This window comes from Microcaecilia unicolor, chromosome 5 (assembly GCF_901765095.1).
Source record: "Microcaecilia unicolor chromosome 5, aMicUni1.1, whole genome shotgun sequence".
NCBI lineage: Eukaryota > Metazoa > Chordata > Amphibia > Gymnophiona > Siphonopidae > Microcaecilia > Microcaecilia unicolor.
In genome coordinates, this window is record NC_044035.1 from 325,407,930 (window position 1) to 325,429,799 (window position 21,870).

Genomic DNA, 21,870 nt, shown 5'->3' on the forward strand with positions numbered 1-21,870 from the left:
CTTTCTTGTTAACTTGTGTACAGCTTTACTAGTTTTCTTGTGTTTAGCTTTCTGGTTTTCCCGTGTGTGTTTTCCTTTGCTTCTGGAGCTTCAGCCCTAGTCCTGTCCGCTGTCAGTACTCCTTGCTACTGGAGCTCCAGCCTTAGTCTTGCTACTTGTCCTGACCATTGCCTGAATCTGACTATTCTCTGCCTGTGGCCAGACCTGACTATTGCCGGAACCCGGACATTCCCTGCCTGTCTGCCTTGCTTTCGCCTAGGTGCCTGGGGGCACTTCTGTATCCTGATTCCTGTTGTTCCTGCTTGCTGGTTCCAGTTTTCCCTGTAAGCCCTGCTGGCTGCCCGAACCTGAGGGCTCAACCCTCGGGGAACGGTGGCTAAGCGTAGGTGAAGCCTAGGTCCAGAGTGTTCCTGTCCAGCGGTTTCCGGTCCCGTGTGTTCCAGTCCAGTGTGCACCTGTCCAGTGCATTCCAGTCCTGTGTATTCCAGTGCAGAACTCCAGTCCGGGGCTCCAGTCCAGCCTTGCCTTGTCTCTGCTTTGAAGGTGACCTTGCCTGCCACTGCCGTTCCACGGTAGTGGTCCAAGGGCTCACAAACCCAGTGCTTCCAGGGAAGAAGCCTGACAGTTCCTTGATCGGTAACCAGTGTAGTTTTTGGAGAAGGGGTTTGGTGCTTTCGAATCTGTTTTTTCCGAAGATAGTCTGGCAGCTGTGTTTTGTGCTGTTTGTAATTTCTTTAAGATTTGGTCTTTGCACCCTGCGTAGATTCCATTGCAATAGTCCACATGGGCCAAGACCATGGATTGGATCATGTTGCAGACTACATCTCTTGGGAGGTATTGTTTTATGCGTTTGAGTTTCCACATTGTGTGGAACATTTTCTTTTTTGTGGCCTGGTTTTCGAGTGATAGGTCACGGTCTATGGTGATGCCTAGGATTTTCAGGTTGTCTGAGATTGGAAGGGATGAGCCCAAGGCATTGATAGTTGTGAATTGTTCCATTTTATGCAGAGATGAGAGTATGAGGCAGTGTGTTTTTTCCCTGTTTAGTTTTAACTTGAAGGCTGATGCCCAGGATTACATGGTGTTCATGCTGGTTGTCGTATCTGAAGTGATTTCTGATGGGTTATTTTTGAAGGGGATATAGATAGTGATGTCATCAGCTTATATGAAAGGATTGAGGCCTTGTTTGGATAGAGACCTGGCTAGTGGGATCATCATTAGGTTGAATAATATGGGTGAGAGTGGTGAGCCCTGTGGGACTCCACATTCCGCTTTCCAAGGTGGGAAGATTACTGAATTTGATTTTATTTGGTATGACCTAGTGGTCAGGAATCCCTTAATCCATGTGAGTATCTTCCCACCAATTCCTAGCTTGTCGAGTATTCTTAGTATACTTTCGTGGTCCACCATGTCAAATGCACTCGACATATCAAACTGGAGTAGGAGGATGCTTTTGCCTATTGAGATTTCATGTTTGAATTTGGTCAGGAGTGTGATTAGTACTGTTTCGGTACTATGGTGGGGTCTAAAACCAGATTGGGATTCATACAATATGGAAAAGTTGTTGATGTATTCTGTTAATTGTTTGGCTACTATGCCTTCCATCATCTTGGTCGTTAGTGGAATCGATGCAATTGGCCTATAGTTTGAGATATCGCTGATTTTTTTCTTGGTGTCTTTTGGTATGAGCAAAATGTCTCCCTTATCCAGTTCTGTCTGGAACATGAAATTTAGGGGGGGAAGTGCGTTCTTCAGTGAACCTGTTGGGGGATACTTTTATAATATAATTGGGACATGTATCTAATGAGCAGTTAGTGAAAGAGAACTTTCTGATCACTCAGCAGAAAGTTGGGTGAAATGTGTCCAAGTCTGGTCTGTGTGGGTCTAGTTCATCTGCGAAGGTTTCAAGGTTGGTGTTTTCCTGAGGTAGATTTTTGCGCAAGTTGATCTTTTCTTTGAAATGTCTGGCTAGTTCCGCTGCAAGTGGAGGTCTTCGTTTATTATTGTCACTGGTTTGATGTCTAGTAGGTTGTTTACTAACTTATGTGGAGGGGCATAATTGAACGAAAACGTCTATCTCCATGGACGTTTATCTCCGAGAATGGGTCCGTGAAGGGGCGGACCGAACCGTATTTTCGAAAAAAAATAGACGTCCATGTTTTATTCGACAATTTGTGAGCTGGGCGTTTTTGTTTTTCAGTGATAATGGAAAATGAAAGCGCCCAGCTCAAAAACGAATAAATCCAAGGCATTTGTTCGTGGGAGGGGCCAGGATTCGTAGTGCACTAGTCCCCCTCACATGCCAGGACACCAACCGGGCACCCTAGGGGGCACTTTTACAAAAACAAAAAAAAAGGTAAAAGAGCTCCCAGGTGCATAGCACCCTTCCCTTGTGTGTTGAGCCCCCCAAATCCCCCTCAAAACCCACTGCCCACAAGTCTACACCATTACTATAGCCCTAAGGGGTGAAAGGGGGCACCTACATGTGGGTACAGTGGGTTTGGGGGGGTTGGACGACTAAGCATTAAGCAGCACAATTGTAACAGGTAGGGGGGAGATGGGCCTGGGTCCACCTGCCTGAAGTCCACTGCACCCCCTAACAACTGCTCCAGGGACTTGCATACTGCTGCCAGGGAGGTGGGTATGACATTTGAGGGTGAAAGTAAAAAGTTGTGAAACATCATTTTTTGTGGTGGGAGGGGGTTAGTGACCACTGGGGGAGTCAGGGGAGGTCATCCCCGATTCCCTCTGGGGGTAATCTGGTCATTTAGGGCACTTTTTGGGGCCTTATTCGTGAAAAAACAGGGTCCAGGAAAAGTGCCCTAAATTCTAGCTACAAACGCATACTTTTTTTCAATTATCGGCGAAAGGCGCCCATCTCTCCTCGGCCGATAACCATGCCCCAGTTCCACCTTCGCCACGCCTTCGACACGCCCCCGTCAACTTTGCACGCTTCCGCGATGGAGTGCAGTTGAAAACGTCCAAAATCGGCTTTCGATTATACCGATTTATTCGTTTTTGTGAGATAAACGTCTATCTCCCGATTTGGGTCGAAATCTAGGCGTTTTTCTCTTTCAATTATAAGGTGGATAGTTTCTTTGTGTCCTTATAAATCAGGACCTGTTTGTTCTTTATAGAATTTTCTTTTAGCTTGTCTTATTTTGTGTTTGTACCTCTTTTGTGTTTCTTTCCATTGGTTATTGTTCATTTTAATTTTTTTACCATGCTTATTCTTGTCTTCTACATCTCTGTTGTGTGTGTGCTGTACATGGGTTCTATCTGTGGGGAGATAGCTGGGGGTGGTGAAGCAGTTGCAGTGCAATAGTTTTTGGAGGCATGAGTAGTTTTCATGGTGCTGGGGCAGTTGTGGGGGGTAGTTTTGGGGACAGGACACTTTGCAGGGTGATGGGAAAATTGCAGGGGCTGATTTATGGTGATGGGGTAGTTTGTAGAGCAATGGAGCAATTGCAGGGTGGGTTTTGTGGGGGGGGGGGGGGGAGGACAGCTTACAAGGTGGTAAATTTTGTTGGTGGGGTAGTTGGCAGGGCAATGGGGTAATTGGGAGTGGTTTGTTTCTGGGGATGGAGTTGTGGTGGTAGTTTGGTGAGGGGGTAATTTTGAGGGTAGTTTTAGAGGGTGGGGCTGTTTGCAGGCTGATGGAGCAATTGTAATATAGGTATTTTTGGTGGTGGGCAGTTATAGAGGGTGTTAGTTTTAAAGATGGGGCAGGTTATGTGGTTGTGTGCAGTTGTGGTAGGATAGTTTTTGGGCAGTGGGGGCAGTTATGAGAGAATAAACAGAGAGAAGAATTTGAAAGGAGGAATTCCCTAACTGATATGTTTCACTGGTGAGACGTTTCTATGCTGCAGAAGCTTAAAACTACTTTTCCCATAAAAATGCATAATGAATTGCATCTTTTTTTTTGGGGGGGGGGGGGGGAACTAATTTCTCTGGAACCTCCAGTCCAATATGGCAATTTTTGAGCTTGTGTCTTTTTGCTGGGTTTTTTCCTCATGCCAAGTTACATTCCTTTTGTAAAATTTTGTCCAACTTCTGCTGGATTGCAAAGAATACAAAAATCAGTCCTTGTCACATATGCTGTGACTTAACCAGCAGGGTAGTACCAACATTGGACATTTTAATGTAGTCCTGATTGAAGATGGGATGGGAGAGTCTCAGTTTTTGTTTGTTAGTGGTTTGGGGGAAGGGAATGGGACTTGATATATTGCCTTTCTGTGGTTTACATACTATATACAGGTACTTATTTTGTACCTAGGGCAATGGAGGGTTGCTATTTTTATTTGACTAACGTAATACATTTTTTGATTACCTTTTTAAGGTAACCATTCTTCTGATTAGAAATGAGCAAATGTTGAAAAATATCAGAATATATATAAGTGAAACACAAAAGCATTCCAAAGGCAATCTCACAGGAAGAGGGTCGGTGGGTTAGGTGAGAACCTGGAAGGGCTGGGTGGGTGAGAGAAAGGGAGAGATGGATGGTAGATAAGAGGGTAACAAAGCACTATAATTTTTATGGTTTATAATGGGATAGAAAACCAGATCTGTGTCTGGTGGTTTTCAAAATATTTTATAATTTTGACGTCAAAGGTCTTATGTTTTTGGATTCCCTTAAGATTTCCTTTTAGTATTCTCACCATAAAATCATTGATGCAGTGTTCTGGTTTTGTAAAGTGCTGTGCCACAGAGATGACATCCTGGTTGGCATTGTGATATTTAATATTATGTCTATGTAAATTGAGTTTCATCTATAGCATCTGGCATGTTTTTCGCAATATGATACAATCAACGGTATTAAGCCAATTGGACTATTGTAAGGGCTTTTATGCAGGCTGCAAAGAACAATTACTCAAGAAACTTTAGACTGCTCAGAACACTGCGGCAAGACTGATCTTCGGAAAATCTAAATTCGAATCTGCCAAGCCCCTTTGTGAAAAATTGCATTGGCTTCCCATTTAGAGAATGAGTTGCCTTCAAGGTATGCACCTTGATTCACAGGATCATTTATGGGGAAGTTCCAGATTACATGCTTGAATTGGTTGAGTTACCACTCAGAAACAGATTCAGTCTCTCACGATCCTATTTAAATTTACACTACCCAGACTGTAGTGAACTCAAGTACAAATCTACTCATGCCTCCAACTTCACCTTCTTGGGCACACAATTGTGGAATGCTTTACCCAAATCAGTTAAATCCACTCAGAATTACCTGAATTTCAGAAAATTATTGAAGTCCATCCTGTTCAAGAAGGCTTATTCTCCAGGTTCAACATAATCTGTTTAACTCTTGATTTAGCAAGACTCATAGACACCAACTATTATTTATCATCATCTACATATTGCTGTCTAAAAGTTATCCATATGTTCATTATCTTAGTTTAATACTGTTTGATTATACTTTTCTTTACTGTAGCCTTCATACAGTTTTGTGTAAGCCACATTGAGCCTACAACTAGCGGGAAAATGTGGGGTATAAATGTATTAAATAAATAAATAAAATATAGCACTCTTCTTCATTCTATGTGTTGAATGATATATACCGCATTTGAAGATAAGTACATGAAGGCTCCCCCTTATGCTGAATGTTTTTCCTGTATGAGTAGCTGTGGGATGCTATGAAATGTGCTGGCTTGCAGCTTGGTATATTGCATAAGTGCTCATTGTCAAATGTGGTTTATATCATTCAATGCAAAAAGTGTGGTGAAGGATGCTATATTGGAGAAACAAGCCAGACGCTAAAGATGAAACTCAATTTACATAGACATAATATTAAATATCACAATGCCAACCAGGATGTCATCTCCGTGGCCCAGCACTTTACAAAACCAGAACACTGTATCAATGATTTCATGGTGAAAATACTACAAGGAAATTTTAAGACAATCTAGGAACATAAGACCTTTGAGATCAAAATGATGAAATATTTTGACACCCACCAGACACGAGTTAAAGATCTGGATTTTCTATCTCATTATAAACCTTAAAGTTACACTGCTTTGTTCCCCTTTTATCAGCCATCCATCTCTCTCCCAGGCTATCACCCACCCAGCTCTCCTTGTCTCTCACCTAACCCAACCCACCCCACCCTCTTCCTGTGAGACTGTCATTGAAATGCTTATGTGTTTCACTTATATATTTCTGATATTTCTCAACATTTGCTCATTTCTAATCTGAAGAAGAGTTACCTTTGAAAGTTAATCAAAAGATGTATCAAGTTAGTCCAATAAAAAAGGTATCATTTTCTTTTCTCTTGTTTTACTTCTATTTATTACCTTTAAAAGTGGACTAACACAGCTACCATACCACTTTGCTGTTTTTATTGTAACCTGCCTAGGTAAGAGGCAGGCTAGAAATGGGAGAAATAAAATAAATCGATAAACACACAATTCTGGAAGTCCTGAAGTGTCACAAGAAAGCAGCTCTATAACAGATTCAGTTTGATTCAGAGTGGTGGCACTGGTACACAGGCAGACAATCTAAAGACAATTACGGCCTGTGAAACAAATTTAGGGGTACTTTTACTAAGGTGCGCTGAAAAATGGCTTGCGATAGTGTAGGTGCGGGTTTTGGGCATGCGGCGATCCATTTTTCAGCGCGCCTGTAAAAAAAGGCCTTTTTAAAATTTTTGCCAAAAATGGACGTGCGGGCAAAATCAAAATTGTTGCGCATCAATTTTCGGTCTATGACCTTACCGCCAGCCATTGACCTAGCGGTAAAGACTCACATGGTAACCGGGTGGTAACGACCTATGCGCATCAAGTGCCACTTGGCGCGCCTCTGATACGTGCGTCCGAAGATAAAAATTATTTTTTTGGACGCGCCAAAAATGAAATAACTGCAAGAGCCACGCAGTAGCCAAGCGGTAACTCCATTCTACCGCACGCTGGGAATGCGTAGATGCTTACACGGCTTAGTAAAAGGGCTCCTTAAAGAAAAAGAGAAGCCTTAATGATTTTGTTAACTAAATTAATCAAGGTGGCTTGTTTTCTAGTACTGACAGTTACTCTTTATTCCTTGGCCTATTCTGCAGCTTAGGAACGTCATTTCTCAGAATCTGTTTTATTCAGCGCAGTCTTTTATGCAGAACAGAGAAGCTGAGCTCTTTTTTTTTTTTTAACTCCTTAACAAAGAAAAGCATTATAATATATTATGCTTCTTACTCTGCAAGCCTGACATGCATCTGAATGGGTTGGGCTACCAGCTAAGGCAGCACCCTTGTGCAATATCAGTCAATTGGAGAGAAAGTGAACCCAGTAAGTGCTGAGTCAGAGTGAGATTTGTTTTCCCTATAGTGTACAATCTATGGTACAATAATACAGAATATTTATTTTGAATTATTTTCTACCTGTAGAATAAGCAGGGCCAGGCCAAGGGCACATGACATTCTAGGTGAACCTTCAGCCATGCACCCCCTATCCCCCAGGGCATCCAACATCTTCCCTTCCCCACCTTCCCCCCACAGGTTTTCAGCATCTCTCCTTCTCTTCCTTACCACCTTCCCCCAAAAGTTACCAGCATCTCTTTCCTTCTCTACACCCCTCCAAAGGTATCCAGCCCCCTCCCCCCATTCCCTTCCCCTGCCACAGCCATTGCTGAGGCCCTACCTCTGTCCTCTTCTCAACTGGAGCCTGACCTGGAGAGTCATGAAGTGACCGTATCTGACTTTTCACTCTCTGCTTTTGTCATTGGTGTCAGTCTGTCCTTTTTGCTTGAAGATACTTACCCGCCTAACACTTTCCTTTTTTCTTCCCATACTTAATCTCTGTACATTACTAATTGTATCTGATATCCTACAAATCGTTTTTTTTTCCGATCTGAGGAAGAAGGGCAACCTTCGAAAGCTAATCAAGAAATGTATTAAGTTATGTCCAATAAAAAAGGTATCATCTTATTTTCTTTTCCATGTTTTATTTTGTTTGATTTCTATTGATAACCTTTAAGAGTGGACTAACACGGCTACCACACCTCTCTATCTGATATCCTGGAATGACAATGTCATAACAAAACTCTGTAAGCCACATTGAGCCTGCAAATAGGTGGGAAAATGTGGGATACAAATGCAATAAATAAATAAAACTATTGGTTCAGAACCCCATTTCTGGCCTGGACTGAGTTATTAAGTGCTGGTGAAGAGTGGGTAATGTGAATTAATTTGCCAGTACCAACCCCCCCCATTATATTGGTCCCAATCTGGATACAAGTACAAAATTCAGTGACAATAATCCTGTAAATCAGTTCTACCTCCCTGAAGGTGTACCCCAATCTGCCAAGCAGCGTAGAATAACCGAGGACCACTCCAGGCTGGCTAGTTACACTGGATTAATGTGTCTGAATATTTTTCTGAGTCTAAAACCTCTATCTGCAGTTTTCTAATCTACCCCTTGTTTGAGAGCGCTTGCCCTGCCTACATCCAGTGTAATAAGCAAGTCTGTTGGTGGAGCTCTGGACGACAGCTCTGGTTACAGGAAGGGAGGAGGTGAGCTAGGCGGAGTTCCTGTGCTATAACAATTTAAGTTTCCGCATGTGGTGGGGTGGAAGACAAATGAAGGCCCTCCTCCTATGCAGTGGTGTACCAAGAGCAGGGTGGTGGGTGCGGTCCACCCCAGGTGCTGGCACTAAGGAGATGCACTGAGCAATTGTGCAGCTGCTGTTGGCTCTGCTGGTCCCCTGTCCCCTTTGATGTCAACTTCCTGTTCCGGGGCAGGAAACAGGCATAACTAACAGCCGCAAGACTGCTCAGTGCACCCCCTTACTGTTTGGAAGGAGGGTGAGGGGTGCTCAACCTGGAGGGGGTGCTCCACCCCAAGTGGCAACCAAGCTAGGTATGCCACTGCCCCTATGAATTTGTAAAGCAGAAATCATTCTAGTAGATGCAGCACATATACGTTGATTCGCTGTAACAGTGATTAAGGAATTGCACCTTTTAAAACTGCCTTCCCCTTTTTATCTACTCTCCTGATCACAGAAACACAGAAAACTAACAGATATAGATGCACAGCTAAGCACCTTTGCGAGAGACACACACACAAACAAACACACGTATACACCACACATGCAAAACACACACAGTGGCAACACAAATACAAATAGTTTTGTAATGTGTATACACACACATATGGAGAAGCTTAAAAGAATTAAATGAGCTATGCTCTGCATGGTTTCCCTGCTTGTTGAAGGTTAACATGGGTGGGCATTAGGCAGTGCAGATATTTATACCCCCAGATCTCCTCTCATTGAGCTGTGCCACTGTCCCTGACTGAGTTGCCCGTTTATATGGAAATTACTCACGATGTACAGTGCAATCCGCTTAAGTGCAAGGGTCTGGGACCAAAGAAATACATGCAGTTAACCGGAGCGTGAATTTAACCATTGTGACCCAAAGAAGCTTGACATCTGATAAACATATGTACAGTACTGTTTATTATACGTTACGGTATATGGTCTCCATTAACTGACGTTAGGCTTACTTGAAGTAATCAGTTATAGTCCTCTGTACACTCTTGGGTCTGTGAGTTCCATAGACTACGTCTGCCAGACGGTAAAAATTGTCATAGCACTGACATCCAGTGGCCTCCAGATAGGCCCATATGGTGTTGAGACTCTCCAGCGCTCTAGCAAAAGTGACAGGAGGTTGTTGAATTTCATCAGCATGTGCTATGCTGCTCATTTCATCATCTGTTTCATCATCAGCTGTTGCCTGCGTGTAGGTGCATATTTGGACATCAGTGCTGTCGTCAGCTGTTTGTAGATCGTAATCAACAGCTACGTAGTGATAAAACTCTTTAGTAACACAGGCTGGGATGTCAATATTCTGTTTATCTGAAGCGTTTGCAACAGCTGCATCTGTTTCGTCCCTCTCCACATCCCTAACAAAGCTTGCCCGCTTGTAGCAGTTCACAATGGTTGCCTGTGTAACATGATTCCAGGCTTCTTTCTGCATATGTAGGGAATCCAACAGTGATAGATTACGAGCCAGTTCAACAGCACGTTTATCATTGCAAGTCTGGTCATCCATAATGCTCATTAGACGACGTAGCACAAGAGCCCGATAATGTTGTTTGAAATGGGCTATTATGCCCTGATCCATAGGTTGGATCAGAGAGGTAGTGTTTGGTGGCAGGAAGACCACCTTGACATTAGACAGCCTGACATCATCACTGTGTGCAGCACAATTATCACAAAGCAACAAAATCTGACGCTTTTGTGCCCGCATTCTAGTGTCTAACTTCTTTAGCCACTGCTTCCAAATTTCCCCAGTCATCCATGAATTTGCGTTAGCCACATATGACACAGGAAGTCACTTAACATTCTTGAAGCAACGGGGCTGTTTGCTCTTTCCAATGACGAGTGGTTCCAACTTCTCACTCCCATCCATATTGCAGCAAAGGAGGATCGCCAGTCGGTCCTTCGACATTTTACCTCCTGTAGTTTCGGCTTGTTTGAATACGTGTTCCATCAGGAATCGCCTGCCAGTAGAGACCGTTTTCGTCAGCATTGAAAATGTCATGAGGTGCAAACTCGTTCAAGATGGTAGGAAGAACTGAAAACCCAATTTTCAGCACCAAAGTCATCAGCGTCTTGTTTTTCACCATGCTGTTCTTTAATTTTATGTTGTTCCTCTCCTTCCATCTTTCCAACCATCCAACAGTGGCTTTGAATTCAGTTAGTCCAAGACTTTCAGCTAGCTGATTAGCTTTCTCCATAAGCAGTGGACCACTGACAGGAAACTGTCTGCTCCTGACTTGAGAAAACCACCAAAGAAGAGCATCTTCTACCTCCTCAGCTTTTCCCGCACGTTTTCGTTTCCGGTGTGGATTTGTATTGTTTTGCCAGTCTTCCAGAAGCTGGTCTTTCTGCTTCAAGATACGTGAAATTTGACTGGGATTGACACCATATTCTTTAGCAATAGATGCTTGACTTTGTTTGTTTTCTAATTTTTTAAGAACTTCTATTCATTCAGTCAGTGTTAAAGTCTTACAGTTGCGTGATGACGACGACCCCAGTGTACACTCTAACAACATTCTTTCACTTATTCTGCCTGTGGCAGTTAAAGGGGCAGTAAATTTGAAATCTCATTGGTTGTCACGCGCCAATTGGCTTCCATATTCCGTGCGTGCGCTTATGCGGAGTCTTTTCTGCAGAGGAGCGGTCTTACACCATGCATATAAGCGAATCTTGCAGTTATCAGTGGTGTGCTAAACCGGTTTGTCCCCATAGAAATTGATGGCTCCAAAAACGGGACTGAAGTACGGCATGCAGTTAAACAGAGCATGCGCTTATCCGACGTGCACTTAAATGGAATGCACTGTATTTACATGCTGAAAGCATTTCCTGGATTCAGCCATAATGAGTAATATCAACGGACAACTCAGTCAGGGACAGTGGCACAGGCCAATGATAGGAGAACTGGAGGTAGTGTAAATACCTACATTGCCACTGAGGTGGCGGTAAGGGCTCCTTCGGTAACCTGGTGGTAACTGGGCAGAGCACGGTGATGCCCGATTACCGCCAGGTTAGTGCAAAGCTATTAAAAAATTTGTTTTTACAGCACACCGGAAATAGCGCACGCTCGAGCTGAACTACCACCAGTGGCCGCGTTGGGCTAGTGGTAGACCCATTTTAGCATGCAGAAAGCCCGCATTTGGCTTACCAATGCTTTGTAAAGGGGCCCCTGCATAAATAGGACTGCATTAAAAAAACAGTCCTATCTTTATGAGGTTCATCTTAGCCGGTTAAGTGTTGAATATTGCAGTTAACTGTCTGTTTTATCCAGCTGTTTTTGCCTAGATGTTCAATACTGGTGCCCAGACATGGTCAGGCATTGAATATCTGGGTATAAAGCCAGTGGCAGCCAAACATGCTGACTGAATATCAACCCCCTTAATTTCTCCAGGAGCCATTCATGAGGTACATTGTCAAATGCTTTCTGAAAATCCAGATACACTATTTTATTTATTCATTGGAATTTATTAACCGCCTTTATGAACAAATTCACCCAAGGCGATGTACAGCAGATCCAGCTGAACATAAGCCTTACAATTTTACATCAAGTACATAAGTGTTGCCATACTGAGACAGACTGAAGGTCCATCAAGTCCAGCATCCTGTTTCCAATAGCAACCAATCCAGGTTAAAAGTACCTGGCAAGGTCCCAAAACAGTACAATATATTTTATGCTGTTTATCCTAGAAATAAGCAGTGGATTTTCCAGAAGTCCATCTTAATAATGGCTTATGGACTTTTCTTTTAGGAAGTTAGCCAAACCTTTTTTAAAACCCGCTAAGCTAACTGCTTTTACCATATTCTCTGGCAACAAATTCCAGACTTTAATTACTCATTGAGTGAAGAAATATTTTCTCTGTTTTAAATTTACTACTTTGTAGCTTCATTACGTGCTCCCTAGTCCTAGTATTTTTGGAAAGAATAAACAAGCGAGTCATGTCTACCCATACCACTTCACTCATTTTTTATAGACCTGTATCATATCTCCCCTCAGCCATCTTTTCTCCAAGTTGAAGAGCCCTAGCCGCTTTAGCCTTTCCTCATAGGGAAGTGGTCCCATCCCCTCTACCATTTTTGTCGCTCTTCTCTGTACCTTTTCTAATTCCACTATATCTATTTTGAGATGCGGTGACCAGAATTGCACACAGTATTCGAGGTGCAGTGGCACCATAGAGCAATACAAAGGCATTATAACATCCTCATTTTTGTTTTCCATTCCTTTCCTAACATTCTATTTGCTTTCTTAGCCGCCACTGCACACTGAGCAGAGGGTTTCAACATAACATCAACGATGACACCTACACATCCCTTTCATGGTCGGTGATTCCTAATGTGGAACCATGCATCACGTAACTATAGTTCGGGTTCTGCTTTCCCATATGCATCACTTTGCACTTGCTCACATTAAGCGTCATCTGCCATTTGGATGCCCAGTCTCCCAGTCTCATAAGGTCCTCTTGTAATTTTTCACAATCCTCTTACGATTTAACAACTTTGAATAACTTTGTGTTGTCAGCAAATTTAGTTACCTCACTAGTTCTTCCCATATCTAGATCATTTATAAATATGTTAAAAAAGCAGCGGTCCCAGCACAGACCACTGGGGAACCCCACTATCTACCCTTCTCCATTGAGAATAGTGATCATTTAACCCTACTTTCTCTCTCTGTTTTCTATCTTTTAACCAGTTTTTAATCCACAATAGGAGATTACCTCCTATCCCATGACTCTCCAATATCCTCTGGAGTCTTTCATGAGGTACTTTGTCAAATGCCTTTTGAAAATCCAGATATCAACCGACTCACCTTTGTCTACATGTTTGTTCTCCCCTTCAAAAAATGTAGTAGGTTGGCTAGGCAAGATTTCCCTTCACTAAATCCATGTTGGCTTTGTCTCATTGTGTCTTGTGTGCAAGGACGGTGAGCCCTTAGGTCCCGTAAGGCCCCGAGGGACCTTAAGGAACAGCCGTGCAACCCCAAGTCTTCACCCGTGGCGACCGCCGTTCACCAAGGGTTGAGCCCCCAGCTGCAGGCGGTCAATGGGACTTCAGGAACCGCGGGGTGCTGAGCTGACCCGGACAGGGACCAGGAGAGCAGAGGGCAGATGGAGGAAGAGAACATCCAATACCGGGCAGAGTTCAGGGCAGGCAGCAGACAACGAAGTCAGGATCCGGCAAGAGGTCGAGGCAGGCAGCGAGCAGGGAAAACCAGGAACAGTCCAAAGGTCAAAACCAGAAGAACGAGGAACGCACAGGAACCACAGGAAACAGGCCTCGGGAACAGAACCGGAAGCAAAGTTCTAACTCAGTCTCTTCCTTTAAGTACTGCACAGCATCAGCCGCCCCGCCCCCGCAGGTATAGCCAACCAACCCGAGCCTGGCTATTGACAGAGCCTTTCTGATTGGCTCTGTCTGCCCAATCCAGCACCTCAGAGGCGGAGCTCCAAACCCCCGCGCCCGGGAGAGACGAGGACGCTGGCCAACGCGCCCGGGCACCACCTCCTCCCCCAGCGCAACAACTGCCCCCACAACCGGCGACCGAGAGACCGGTGGCCGCAATCGCCGGCCTCTGGCCTTGGGCCGAGCGGCCATCACCGCGGCAGGCCTCGGCTCCCCGCTGCGGCCCCCGAATCGCCGCCCCTCGCCGCGGTGGACGCCGGAGGGAGCAGCGGACGCGACACATTTATCCAAACTTTTGAATATGCTCTGTAATTTTGTTAACATCGTAATAGTAAAATGACCAAATATAAACATAAATACAGTAAATGAGTGGGTTGTGGACCTGGGGAACTGAGTTTGATTTCCGCTGTTGCCTGATGGTCATCAGTGAGTTGAGATCCTGGGGAACTAGGTTCAATTCCCTCTGCAGCTCTGTGTAACCCTGTGCAAGTCACTTAACCCTCTGTTGCCCCAGGTACAACAGTAGTACACAGGGCTTTTTTTGAGGGGGGTACTTGGGGGTACTGAGTACCGGCACCTTTTCCATTGTCTGCTAAAATTGACCCCTGGTCCCCAAGTTTTAATGAAAGAACTCAGGCTCTACACCCCAATTCTGCCTTGTCATAGATTCTATGACTGGTTGTAGGAGGCCTGGCTATTGTGAGGTGGAGTCCCTCAGTGATCACCCCACCCCTGAAGGTTGGCCTGGCATTTGACTACCGGCACCTTTTTTGCTAGAAAAAAATGCACTGGTAGTACAAAGCACTACTTAGGTTGTAAGCCTACTAGGGACTGACCTGGTATTTGTGAAATGAAACTGTAAACCGCTTGGGTCTAAGCGGTATTTAAATACTTAAGGGGTCCTTTTACGAAGCTGTGGCAAAAGGGGGAGTGTGCTGACATCAGCGTGTGTTTTCGATGCGCACCAAGGCCCCCTTTTACTGTAGCAGGTAAAAGGCAAGTCTTTGTTTTTTCAAGAAATGGCTGTGCGGCAAGTGAAACACTTGCCAAGGGGCCATTTTGGGGGGGAGCACTTGCTGCCATCCATTGAGGTGGCGGTAAGGGTCCCGCATTAACCTGGCAGTAATCGCTGGGTGCACACAGGTGCTACAGAAAAAGTGACAGAAATGTTACGCACTGGGGGGAGGGAACTATCAGCCCGGTAGTACTTCCTTTTAGGGAGCAGTAAGCCCGCATTAGGCTTATCGCCACTTTGAAAAAGGACCCCAAAATGAATGAAATGAAGAATGCTGTCTAGGTGGAGGAGTGGCCTAGTGGTTAGAGCACTGGTCTTGCAATCCAGAGGTGGCCGGTTCAACTCCCACTGCTGCTCCTTGTGATCTTGGGCAAGTCACTTAACCCTCCATTGCCTCAGGTACAAACTTAGATGGTGAGCCCTCCTGGCACAGAGAAATATCCAGTGTACCTGAATGTAACTCACCTTCAGCTACTACTGAAAAAGGTGTGAGCAAAATCTAAATAAATAAATAACAGATATAATATGATGTCAGCATAATACCAACGAAACACCTATTAAATATGCAATAGAACATTCAAATAACAGATATGATGTTAATGCATTTCTACCTGAGGGGCCAAGTGCAGACATATAGATGGGGACAACATGGGTAGTACAGAGTCAATTGGGATAAATGGATGGGTGGCTATATCAACTGGCTCACGTTTACATGCAAGTTTATTGTAGCAGGTTAATGGCAAAGTCCATGTTGGCTTTGTCTTATTACACCATGCCTAAGTACACGTTCGGTAATTTTGCTCTTTATGATAGTCTGTTTTGCCCTGCACCTGAAGTCAGGCTCCCAGTCTATACTTTCTCAGTTCATCTCTGGAACCCCTTAAAAAAAATTCCAATGTGAAGCCAAATATCAAAGCTGGGAAATTCTTTATGACCTTACCCTTTGCAGTAATAGTTTGGAAACAGACATCAAAAATCAGGCAGGAAAGCAGCAGGGCTGTGCCACGGGAAGCCATTCTTCAGATCTCCACAGATAACAAGGAGTCGAGTTTGTTCAGATTTATTGGAGCTTGTTGCAACATGTGGCCACACTGTACTCAAATGACAGGGAAAGAAAGATTCCACACAGGTGCAGCAACTAACTTGTCTTATTATTATTATTATTATTATTACATTTGTACCCCGCGCTTTCCCACATAATGCAGGCTTACATAGTAATTTGAAATACAAAGTTAATAGAATTTTAATAAAACAGTAGTAAAACAATGTAAAGTTGGGCTTAGTAGTGTATGATAAGTTGAGCTAGATAATATATGACTAGGATAAAAGAGGGTAGACAGGATAGGATAGTGCAATTTGGGAGAAAGGGTAAGGAGGGATGAAATTAAGGAGAGATGGAAAGAGGATGGGAGGTGGGAACTGGGGGTGGAAGTTGGCGAGATTAGGTTGGGGCATTTGGGTAGGCTTGCTTAAAGAGATGAGCTTTCAGCATTTTTCTAAAGGGCAAGAAGTCATTTATTAATCGGATTAGTCTGGGTAGAGCGTTCCAAAGCTGGCTGCCCAAAAAGGAGAAAATGGATGCGTAGTAGGTCTTGTACTTAATTCCTCTACAATTGGGAAGGTGTGGGTTAACGCAGTTTAAAAATGAATCCCATATTGGTAGTTACTAATTCATATAACATTTCCCAGCCACTCAGTTTTGTGCAAATTAAGAGGTTCCCTAACCCCTGAACTATAGGCTGAATCCTAGCTTATTCTTTTTAAGGTTGAACACTCTGCAAGATTATCAGCAAACTTCTCTCTCACTGCTTGGAGTTCGACTCCCGGGCGTGCAAGTCGCTGAAGTAACCCTATTCTTACAGTGCTTTCATTCAAATCACTTGTACAATATTTTTTAAAATGAATAACATTTCACTATGATTCACACACAAGGGGGAAAAAACCCTTCAGCAGGTTTACCCTTCCTGTTTTGGTAAAAGGGTCTGGCTTATTACGTTACCCTTCCCCTCATAGTCCTCAACTCAAAACTCAGATCTTGCATTTGATTTGAGCCAAAAAGGCCAAGAAGTGATCGGCAGATAAATTAAACATTTTCTCAAATTCTCCATTTATCATCAAGTAGCCCCATTGTGGGCTGCGAGTCTTTGTCTAGACTAATACTTTACTTTGCACACACTGGACTCACTCCACTAATGATCTTCTTGGTTTTGTATTTGTTTCACATTGAATTTGACCTGAACCTCATATCTACACTGCACCTGGGACAAGGCAGGGCATCCTGGCTCCTGGAAACCTGAGAGTGGAAGAGGCAGGGCCTAATAGAGAACCAGCTGTGACTGGTGCTGAATGTCCATTATAGAATCTCATATGCACAGGGTCAGATTTTGGAGTGCTATAGCGAAGGGTTGGTTGCTACTATGCTCTTTTGTGATGCCAGAAGCTTGTTGTGACAGTACTAGCAGGTTCTCAGAACATTCCTCCCACACAAAGGGAGAGAGCAGTTGCAAGGCTTCTTACCAGAGACTGCCACCTCCTCTCTCAGCTTCATTTTGCAATCTGGACCACATGGTCTTGCAGGACCTGCTGTCTCACATTGTTCAAACTTCATAGCTATGGTGGCAGAGGGCAAAGTAGACAAAGTAAGAAATAATGTAATTTGGCCTGTTGACTGGTAGGGGATCACTGGGGAAAAGGGGGGGGGGGGGTGTAGAGAGTTAAACCTTGAAGAGAGACTATTATGCCAGTCAGGAGATAAAGATATTGATATGGCAATTATAGAAAGTGTGCAAGATAGGCCCCTTCACACATGAGATCCAGGAACTGTATGGGAGAAAGCATGGGTTGGGTCTTTTCCTGTAAAACAACTGTGGATATTGCCTTGGCCAGGCCCTTTTCCACATAGAACAGAAGTGTTGCCATACAGGAACAGACCAAAAGTCCCTCAAGCCCAGTATCCTGCTTCCAACAGTGGCCTATCCAGAAGCTATGGATATGGCACACTACAACCCCAGCTCTGCCCTCAGAGTGCTGAGCCTCTCCAGTGGTGTAGCCAAACCCAATATTTTGGATGGGCCCAGAGCTAACTTAGATGGGCCCTTCCAGGGCACCCCACAGCTCCCCCCCAGATATAAATAAAAATTATAGATTTTTTTTCACCTACCCCACATCAGCATCTCTCCTCATCTGCCGGCGTCCTGGCATCTGACTGCCTGTCGCTAAACCCCATCTCTCCCTGGTGTACCTTACAGGCATCCCCTGTGCCTACAGTGATTCAATTATTGCTGCCTGCACCGACTCCTCAGGCTTTCATCAGCTGGGTTCCACCAGACAGGAAATGATGAAAGTGAGGGCGGGACTCGGCCGGTGGAAGCCTGCAGGGCTGGCGCAGGCAGCAATAATTGAATCACTGCAGGCACCGGGGATGCCTTTAAGGTACACCAGGGTGGGATGGGGTTCAGCAATGGGTGGTCAGATGCCGGGACGCTGTGGAGAGATGCTGATGTGGGGTGCTGCTGCTAGGTGGGGCATGTGCCCACCCGAACTTACGCCACTGAGCCTCTCCCTGCACTCCTGGGGCCACACATAGTTGCCTCTACCAAGTACCAACATAGTACGCTTTTCCTTTGGAGAGGGGAGGTAGGAAGGTGTCATTCCATGTTCCCATCCATGCTGAGCATCACCAGGGACAGACTACAAAATGGTACAAGGCCTAAAACACTCAAAATATACTTGTTAGAGGAAAGAAGGGAAAACGACAAAACAAGGTATATTCAGGAGGCTTGAAAAAAAAAAAAAAAGGTAGAAGGAAACATTTTTCATTAAAATTAATTCAAACACAAGGAATCATGGTATCAGTGGCACAGCCCTATAGGGTCTTATTCTATAAAGGTTATGCTCCTAAATTACAAGCATACTCTGGGCTCCAAAATAGATTATGCTGCCAAGGCACATAACCTTTATGGAATGAGGCCTATAGGTCATAAATATGGAGGGACACAAAAATTGCTCTTCTAAGCTCACCATCTCCTCTCATTGGCTGTGGTGAAGCAGGCAGGGCAGGGGTGCCAGTGAGCGAGTTACATAGGGTGACATTCTAGCCTGGTACTGTCTTGCATGACAGAGAATTGAAGGGAGGAAAAAAAAAACATCAGACAAATGGATGATTGGAATAGCCTACTAGTAGAGAGAGTGGCAACCAAAGCCATGACAAATTTCAGTAGAAGGAAGTTACTGAATGGATGGACAAACTGAACATCTTGAGTATGAAGCTTTTAACGGCATATGAAAGATGAAGGTGCAGGGTTAATTAAACGGACTCAAAGACTTGCATGGATGAAATGTTCTTAAAGCTGAAAAGTGATTTACTCTGTCATTCATTTTGAGCGTGACAAGGCGCGTTAGATCCTTTCCCAGTGATTTGATCGCCTGCTCCTAAGTCATTCAAGACAATATTCAAACAATTTTACAAGGGCTATTAAGCAGTTATGTGAATAAAGTAATCAGTTGAAGGGTCCCTGTCTGAACTTTTACCTATACTGCAAAGGGGTAGGGCGTGAAAAGATGAAGCCAACACAGAACACATGGAAATTTCATTATGAAATCACTTTGCATATCATCCACTGCCTTGCTATATAGATAAAACAGATGATTGAGGTAACTTTCCAGTTCAGTATTTTGCCTTCATATCTGTTGTGTCATGTGTTTTTCATGTGTGATCAAGGTGCAGTATTCTGCTAGCGTGTAGTATTTGCAGCCCTTTTTGTTTTGTTTCACTAGGTTGTGTACTGGTGTTTTAGAGCCCAGTATAATTATAGTGCTGCCTTTTCACACATAAGGTTGTAGCTCATCCTGTCCTTGGAATTAATGCTGTTATGGTTTGGTAAGGTTATGAGTGTGTTTTTGCACAAGTCTGTGCCAGAGCCGGTGGTGGGAGGCGGGGCTGGTGGTTGGGGGGCGGGGATAGTGCTGGGCAGACTTGTACAGTCTGTGCCCTGAAAAAGACAGGTACAAATCAAGGTAAGGTATACACAAAAAGTGGCACATATGAGTATCTTGTTGGACAGACTGGATGGATCGTGCAGGTCTTTTTCTGCCGTCATCTACTATGTTACTATGATATGAAAGAATAATGGTGATATTATGTGCATGAATTGAAGCAGAGAGTTGGAGACTGCTGTGCTATTGTACAATAATAAGATGCCTTCACCAGCTATAGCCCTCCATTTTTAAAATGTTTTAGAACTCTACAGTCCTACAATTTAAACAGTGATTCAGCATTTAAGAATCTCGACATTTTAGTTACCATTATCTGGTTGTAATCTATTAGAAAAGCAGGATAGCTAGACAAAGCTTCCCAGGGGGGGAGGGAAGAGAGATTTGTTATGGACTGATTAGGAACCCCACCTTGTCCTAACTGATGATTGACACCAATGCAAATGAACTGACAAAAGTAGTAATAGCAGCAGCAAAAGTCCATTAATGATTTCATTACGTGTGAAGGTCAAACTCTTTTTAGGATATTCAGAGAAAAAGTGATAGGCAAAGTTTACTTTATTCACGTTCAAAATGATGCAAACAAAGCCAAGTTCCATTCTCTTCACAACCTCAAACTGCTTGACAAGTTGTTGAACAATGCAATTTAAACAGGTAAAATACAACGTCCTCTTAAGTTCCTCATTTTACATACGATAGGAATTACAATTCTGTATGTTCTTTCTTGTCTTTGATTAGCTGCTGGATTTTTTCAGGCAGGATGTCGGTCCAGAATGTCATTCTGTGATCTTTCAGTTTTGTTCCTGGCTTCTGCTTCAAATTTAGTTCCAGGTACTGCTCATTGTGGTCAAACACTGGCCATTGCACCAACCCATCACCATTAGGATTTCTGAGAAAAAAAAATATTAGTCCCGTCCAGCATTAAGATTTTAAGTGACTGACTGACTGACAACTTCGTCATCTACTAAGTCAGATTTAAGTACTACAAAAACCAGCCACAAAAATCATACTCTTACCCAGTTCGAGCAAAATTTGCCCAGTACTTCATTAGTGTTTTGCTTAAGGTTTTCTCCTCATCAGTAGCAACACCTGAAGGGTAGAATACAAATATTAGACACAAGACCATTACTACAGTTAAGAGCGTGGAGCTGTGTACATCCTTCCTGTCCACCCTTTGCTAGTGTTTATGTTTATTCCACACTTGATAAACCACCTTTCTGTAGATACAGTCAAAGCAGAGTGGAGGAGTAGCCTAGTGGTTAGAGCACCAGTCTTGGCCTCCAGAGGTGGCCGCTTCAAATCCCACTGCTGCTCCTTGTGACCTTGGGCAAGTCACTTAACCCTTTAACCCTCCATTGCCTCAGGTACAAATTTAGATTGTGAGCCCTCCAGGGACAGAGAAATACCCAGTGTATCTGAATGTAACTCACCTTGAGCTACTATTGAAAATGGTGTGAGCAAAATATTTAAAAAATATATTTTTGCACGTACTTTCTGCCCCAATGGAGGATAAGTGACTTGCCCAGGGTCACAAGGCCCTCCAGTAGGAAGTGAATCCAGGATCTCAGCCCACTTCCCCAAAAAGCAGCAGTGAGAATTGAAACCAGGTCCTGCACTAACCATTAGGACACTCCACACTCAGACAGGGCAATTCTGTAACATAGCACCTACTTTTCTTTGTAGGATGCTAGTGTAACCAGGTATATATGGATGTAGCATTTAGGAACAAGCACTTATGCCAACCCTAGAGCTGGTGTAGATGCTCAAGCCTAAGTGCCAGAGAAACACATAGCCTATTTTATGAAGACACACATGTAAGAGGGAGTCCTGCTCATGCCCCACTCTGAGTCTACCACTATGTACACCACCCTTGTAAACATATGCTATGCAACGTACATGTGTACTACCGAACAGTGCTTAGGTGGAATATTGACATGTATGTG

The 21,870-nt window shown here is 43.9% G+C and overlaps 2 protein-coding genes across 2 annotated transcripts in view; both read right to left on the reverse strand.

Annotated features, from left to right (window-relative positions):
* The window catches only part of LOC115471360 (fatty acyl-CoA hydrolase precursor, medium chain-like), a 117,095-nt gene extending 101,141 nt beyond the window's left edge, over positions 1-15,954 (reverse strand). The window contains exon 1 of the mRNA XM_030205059.1: positions 15,876-15,954. Coding sequence (XP_030060919.1) covers positions 15,876-15,951 — 76 coding nt within the window. The 5' untranslated portion in view covers positions 15,952-15,954. The remainder of the gene's footprint in view (positions 1-15,875) is intronic.
* Positions 15,955-20,467: 4,513 nt separating this feature from the next.
* The window catches only part of LOC115470862 (fatty acyl-CoA hydrolase precursor, medium chain-like), a 73,690-nt gene continuing 72,287 nt past the window's right edge, over positions 20,468-21,870 (reverse strand). The window contains exons 13-14 of the mRNA XM_030204450.1: positions 20,944-21,016; positions 20,468-20,816 (exon numbers count right to left, since the gene is read on the reverse strand). Coding sequence (XP_030060310.1) covers positions 20,630-20,816; positions 20,944-21,016 — 260 coding nt within the window. The 3' untranslated portion in view covers positions 20,468-20,629. The remainder of the gene's footprint in view (positions 20,817-20,943; positions 21,017-21,870) is intronic.